This window comes from Benincasa hispida, chromosome 1 (genome assembly GCF_009727055.1).
Source record: "Benincasa hispida cultivar B227 chromosome 1, ASM972705v1, whole genome shotgun sequence".
NCBI classification, from domain to species: Eukaryota; Viridiplantae; Streptophyta; class Magnoliopsida; order Cucurbitales; family Cucurbitaceae; genus Benincasa; species Benincasa hispida.
In genome coordinates this window covers 40,357,452-40,364,472 of record NC_052349.1, presented here as the reverse complement: position 1 = coordinate 40,364,472, position 7,021 = coordinate 40,357,452, and the positions used below count along the sequence as shown (strand labels likewise).

Below are 7,021 nucleotides of genomic sequence, written 5' to 3'. Positions count from 1 at the left end.
TCTTCCACTATTGATATATGTATATATAATAATCCCTCACTAAGTTGAAAACTAAAATGAAACAATAAGAAATAAGTCATTAATGGGACAAGAATCCAATATGGCTGAAAAAAAAAAAACTCTCCCAAAAAGAATATATTTCATTGCATATTTTACTTGAAAGAATTAATGAAGCAACCACTTTGTGTTGTACATTTTGGCTATAAAAGGATCCTCATTTAGACATGGATGAATAGATCCTTCAAGCTGGTTTAGAAAGCTTTGAAAATGGCTCAAATTTTTAACATCTCAGAGCAGGTGAAGCTGAATTGTTGTGGTGAAAAGTTCTATGACTTTTTTGTAAACAAAATGGATTATTATGTTCACATGTTCCCTCAAAGGCTTAAGAGCTATAAGTTTGTGGAGGGAAATGGCTTTACTCATGGCAGTGTCACCCATTGGAAATATGACTTTGGTGATCTCCTCTATATCTCTCTCATTTATTCTATCTTTCATTTGTTTTTCTTTCCATTCTCACACTTTATTTTAGTTTGATGTTTCAATGTTTCAACTTTTAAACATATATTCTTTTTCCGTCGGATGACAGTTTAAAATGCCGATGTGGATCAAAAGGTCTGACATTTCAGTTTTAGAAAAATATTGATAGAAATACGAATAAAATGCCGATGTCAAAGGGATTTTTCTATAGAATTTTCTTATAAAAAAAATCTAGTTAAATTAATAGGTAAGAATCTTACACTTTTCATATTAGTGACATCTTTGGTTGCTTTCTTTTTATTATTATTCTTTACAATATAATAGAAATATCAATTCACATTCATACTGAAAATTTGAACACTTGAAAATGCTTCTTAAATTTTAAAAAGTATTAAATTATCTTTCATGTGGATGAGTTATAGTAAATTAATTGATTATACAGTAAAATTGTAAGATTTTTAACTAGAAGCTTCTATTTTGATACCATTGTTTTTTTTTTTTTTTAAAAATGACTTTGATTCTATTGTTAAATCATCAAAACATTTAAGAAAAGTTTAATTATATCAATATTTTTATTAAAAAAATCTAAATGATATTTTTTCAGTGTAACTTTCAATTTTCTGCATATAGTAAGTTTCTAAAATTTATAAGAATGTGACAAACATAAAATTGACCCTAATCTCAGTGGCCATTATGTTATACATTACACATAATATAATCCATACTCTAGATTTATTTATTTATTTTTAAATATTAGTTGCAATATCACATATCAACTAAAGATATAGTATGTATTCTAATCATAAATCCTTCATCTTCAATGCTTTATAGACTAACAAAAGCTTTATGGTTTAGTTGGGTATGTTTTCATATTTTGAGTTTAACAACGTGGAATGAGAGACCTTAGGATAATAGTTGAAAATATCTTAAAAATATCGAATATATCCACCTTACTAATCTGAGTTTTTCATTTAATCTTGATTAACATAGTATCAATATAATAGATCTTTGAGTAATTTACCTCTACATAATAGTTTTTGCTTAATGTAAAATGAAAAAGGAATAAAATGCTCCTTGATTGATACTGAGTCTTGGACATGATAGATTATATTCTAATTAACTCGACTCGACGACATTTCCTCTATAGTTGATATTCGCTCTACATGCCAGAGTAGTATATATCTTAACCTTTTCATTAAGGATACATAGTTTCGTATAAATAAAATTCCACATTTGTTAGAAAAGAGAGACATCTTTGATTGTTAAATCATAAAGGCTTATGATTAGAGTAGCCAATATTAGACAATTGTCGAGATATGTGGAGACATTGGTCATCTTTATCGATTGATAGCAGAGTTATAATTGTTGTTGTCTTTGTCAAGTGGTATCAGAGATGTAAACCTAGTTGTATGTATGTTTATCAGTATGAGAGCTTTTAAGTGGTTTCAAATGTCAGGCAATCAGAGTTTATGTCCAAAAGCAGACAATATCATACTGAAGATATGTTGAGGGTTCGTAATCCTCATTAATATTCTTAAACTAATCGAACTATACTCAAGTTGGCAACATTCTCCTTAAACATTTAAGTCTATCCTTCCTACATTTGGATTTCGTTAGTTGAATTAATACTCGGGGCCGTGTCTAAAAGATTGGATGTATGTAAATATTACCCTATTTGACCCTTTAATTAACTCAAACTCTCGGATTACCAAGGTTAATTTATTTTTACTATTTTTTTGGGTAGGTATCCCAGCAGAAGTAAAGACAAGGCTACTTGTGGATGAACCTAACAAAGCAGTAATTTTTGAATGCCTTGAAGGAGATCTGTTAAAAGACTTTGAAATGTTCCAGGTGAAAGTTCAAGTTACAGATGGTGGTAAAAATGCTGTTAGTTCAGTTAAATGGTCAGTGGAATTTATGAAGGCAAATGAAGATGTGGCTCCACCACATAACTATCTCCAATTTGGAGTTGATGTTTGCAAAGGCCTTGATGCTTACCTTTCCAAAAAATTAATGAACTAAAAGAAGAGGGGAAAAAAAAGGCCAACATGACTGGTTTTGTTTAAATAATGTATAAATAAATTTGGCTCTCATCAATTATTATGTGTGTAGTGTACACTACCTTGATGGTTTATGGGATCAAGATATAATCAAATTTCAACAATATTTTCATATTATCTAGCTTGCCTTCTGTGTAATGTTTTCTTTAAAAAATTATCGTTTTAATCCTTGAATTTTTAAAAATAGGTGTATTTAGTCCCTAGATTTTAATTTAGCCAATTTAGTCTTTCGATTTTAAAAAATAGGTTTAAAAAGTCTCTCCTATTTTCTCTCTTAATTAGGTATTTTTTAATTATTTTAGATACATATTAATTTTTTTATAAAAAAAAAAAAAAGTCCGTTTCACACATTAAATCCTCCATCTTCTTCCTCAGCCTCCACCATCCTTTCCCTCTTCATCATTCTGTCTGTTTTCTGTAATTAATATTAAAATAAATTAGAGATTTGTTTCTAAGTAGTATTTTCCTTTATAGTGTTTTTTTTCTTTCTTGATTTTTTTTTTGTTAGATTTGTTGATGTCTATTTACTCGTCTTTGATACGAAATTAACACATCTGTGCTCAATCCTCCTCACATTTCTCTCCACTTTCCCCTGGCAAAAACAAAAGAAACACTTTGTAACCAAGATGAACAATATTTAGAAGAAATAGAGAGGAATAGACTCAAGAATTATAGTGGTTGAATCCCAATTCTCCTCACTACAAACGCAACCTTATACGATATGCTCGATCCCGTTGCCCGTCTGCTGTCTCAGCGTCACCAAACTCTCCCTCTCCCTCTGCTGTCTTACAGACCTTTGATACACACTACTTGCTCCACATTTTCCTCTGTTGAATCTTCTAATATTCTCAGTCACGAGCATACCAAAATTCATATGGACTACGATGACGATGTGGACCAGCCGTTCCCCGAATTGGCTTTGTTTTCAAATGGGTTTCCACGGTTTTTTTTTTTCCTTCAGTGGAAACTTTGCTCTGCATTGAATAACCAAAGCATGGGTACGTAACAAAATTTGTTTTATTTCTTTTGTGATGAAGCTAGGGTTTTGAAATGAAGATTAGATATACTGGGTTTGCATATGTACTCATCGGAACTATGAAAATAGTGAACAACGTCAATAACAACCTTAGCGTTCGTTTGATAACGTTTTCGTTTTATGTTTCTCGTTTTCCGTTTCTTATTTCCCGTTTCTTTCTTTTTTTATAAAAAGAAATCAGACTATGTTTGATAATTATTTGTATTTCCTGTTTCTTGAAAAAAAAAAAAAACAAAAGTTTGTTTGATAATTATTCCTTGTTTTTTTTATTGTTTTTTTCCTTTTCATTTTGTAATAATATAATATAAATAAACAAGATATGTCATACATTAAAATATCGAAAAATATATTATAAAAAATATAATAACAAAAGTTTATCATATCCTTCACATGTCGCCCAAATTTGATCGACACTGTCATCTTTAGCTTGAGTCATTTGTCTTATATGATGTCGAGTCAAATCCAACTGAATTATACTATTATGTAAATGTCATGGTTGTAAAATATTAAAGTTAAATTAAATGAATGTCTTAGTTAACAAAATTTAAATATTGTAAAATTCTACACGATTTTTGATATACTAAAAATATTAGAATTAAAATAATATATAAACACACATCTTGAAAAACTTAACCCTCAAAAGTTGAAATATAAAAAAGAAATTAATATATATATATATGGAAAATTAAAATAATATATAAATCTAATTATTGGAAAATTTTAAAATTCGAAATTAAAATAAAATAGAAATATAGCACAATAATTTTTATAAATAAAAAATTAATAACGAAAATAACGAAAAATTGTTATCTTGAGAGTTGAAATTTGAAATATAAAAAAATAATATACATATTGAAAACTAAAATAATATATAAATCTAAATATTAGAGAACTTTAAAATTCAAAATTAATATAAAATACAAATATTAGAGAATTATTTTTGTAGATAATAAAATCAATAAATTAAAAATTTTTAAAAAAGAAATGTAATGAAAGAAAAAAAAAAAACAGATTCTTGAAAAAAAAAAAATAATAATATCAAGAAACAATTTACTCTAGGGTGCCTAATACCAATACTCCAAGAATTGGGAATGGTGGAACAAAACAGTTAAAATATCAATTTAGAAGTGAGAAATGGAAATAATTATGAAACAAGTCTGTTTATTAAAAATGAAAAACATAAACAAGAAACGAGCAACGAAAACGTTATCAAGCGGTTCCTCAAATATCTCTTCCAAGTGGATTGAAACTTGCGCAGCATGTCGGAAATAGAGACTTTGATAGAGGCTAAAGATGGAGAGGGAAAGGATTGGGAGGAGAGAGAGAAAAAAAACTGTTTTTGTTTTTAATTTAAATACATATTTAAACTAATTAAAAATAATTAATTAATGTATAAAATGGAAAGAAGAACCTTTTAAACCTATTTTTTAACTAATGGACTAAAATGGTTTAATTGAATCCTTAGGGACTAAATACACCTATATCTAAAATCTTAGGGGATGTTTGAGGCAAAGAGTTGGTTATTATAGTCCTAGATTATTATAATTGGCATAATAATTTGTGTTTGAAGTATATATTATTTTAGTTTGGATTATAATAGTATGTGTTTGAGGTAAACTATTTTAGTTTAAGAAGAAAATAGTAAATATTGTAGTAAAGAATAAAAAATGATGAGTATAAAATAGTAAAAACTGTAGCCAATAATAAATATAACAAATAAGGTTTTGAAATAGAATTAATTGTAGTTAATTGGGCATACAAAATAGTATTTACTATAGCAACGGGTGGTTATTATAGTCTTAAAATAGTCCTTGCCCCTAATATATCATTAGAGACTAAAAAGTAGAAATTTCCATGGGGCGGGGCGGGGACGGGGAAGGCTTCCCTGTCCCCGTCCCCACCCCGCCTATTTCATTCTTTGTCCCCGCTGGGATGGCTTCCCCGTCCCCATCTCCGCCCCCCTATAATTATATAATATATTCATCGGGGCAGGGCGAAGATGGGGTCGAGAATGGGGACGGGAAATATAATCTTTGTCCCCGTCCCCGTTTAGCTAACGGGAAAAAAATTATCCTCGCTTCCTCCCTCATTCTCCATCTAATCGGGGATTCTCCGCCTCGTTCGAAGTGGGTCCCCAAGGGGCCCTGACCCCACAGGGTAAATGGACATCCCTACTAAAAAGATAGTTGTCCCTGTTCTTATTTTTTTTTTTTTTTGGTTATGCATGGTACATTATCTTTGAACTTTCATCAAGTTTATGTTCGTGTTTAATAGGTGGTCATTAATAAATTTTAACAAATATTTAAGAAATGAATAATTTTTCAATTATGTGTCAAAAAAGCTTATAAACTCGAAAAAATGTCTAGTAAGTTTCTATACTTAAAATTTATGAACCATTAGACAGTTGAAGGGTTAGAAATTTATTTGATACAAAATGAAAATTTGGAGACTTATTAGACACAAACTTAAAAAAGTCTTGGACCTAAACTTGTAATCTATCCTTATTGACATAAATAGTCGGTGTGTGTGCGTGCATGGGGAAGTAGAAAGGCATAATTGTGGTCCTATTGAAAAATAGGATGCAAGACATGCTGTAAAAAAGTTATGTGTCGATGATGTAATTTCGAGTACTTGAAGAATAATAAATTGATACATGATGATTTTAAGAATTCCATAAAAAAAATTTGAGATGATTGGTATGGGTCACGTCCATGAAGAGATTTTTATTTCACAACAAACGTGTGTTTGTGACGTGTTAGAAAAGTCTAGGATGGAAAATGCTTTTCCTTGTAACGCGCCTGCCTATGAATGTAAAATTGCAAGTTTTTATCGAAACTTAGTTGGAAGGCTTAAGCTTGATGTACTTGATTACAATAAAACTTGATATATATATATATATATATTGTGTAAGTATGTTAAGTGGCTAGATTGCATGTAGTCCTAGAGAGGAGCCAATAGGAAGCGGGAATAAAAAAGATTCTTTGTTACATTCATGACACCACTATCTTCAAATTCAGTGTTGTACTTTTTTTCATGGACTTCAAAGAAATAGCTCGTTATTCACTTTTTCTTCCACGAAAGCATAATAATATCTTTATCTCCTACGGTATGTCAAGCTTTATGTCTTAGATTTGAATGTTGAAAGAATTGAAGCATATTCAAAAAAGTGAGATTATTTTAATTATTTTCTGACAATAATTTTGTCATTGCATTCTAAAAAATCCGACTTTTTTCGGGTAGAAACAAGCATATTAGAATCAAGTATCATTCATCAAAGACTTGGTTAATGATGAAGAAGTTGTTGAAAAGTCTGTCATTATTAAACTTTATTTGTAGCACTTAGTGTGACTTTTGAGTTTTGTGATTTTTAGTTTTTCGTAACCAATAGTGAATTTTGAGTTATAGGAGTTATGTGAGTTATGAGCATTTGATGACATTTATAGCTTTA

The 7,021-nt window shown here is 29.4% G+C and overlaps 1 protein-coding gene across 1 annotated transcript; it reads left to right on the top strand.

Moving 5' to 3' along the window:
• Window positions 1-267: 267 nt before the first annotated feature.
• LOC120077167 (MLP-like protein 31) lies at window positions 268-2,513 on the top strand. Its single transcript, XM_039031099.1, has 2 exons — window positions 268-454; window positions 2,222-2,513. The coding sequence occupies exons 1-2, from the start codon at window positions 268-270 to the stop codon at window positions 2,497-2,499; spliced, it is 465 nt and encodes a 154-aa protein (XP_038887027.1). The 3' UTR covers window positions 2,500-2,513.
• The last annotated feature ends 4,508 nt before the right edge of the window (window positions 2,514-7,021 follow it).

Excerpts from the sequence above, each read along its gene's own strand:
- LOC120077167 (XM_039031099.1), top strand. The coding sequence starts at position 268 with ATGGCTCAAATTTTTAACATCTCAGAGCAGGTGAAGCTGAATTGTTGT. Across the intron at positions 455-2,221 it reads CCATTGGAAATATGACTTTG|GTATCCCAGCAGAAGTAAAG; the intron begins GTGATCTCCTCT and ends TTTTTTGGGTAG.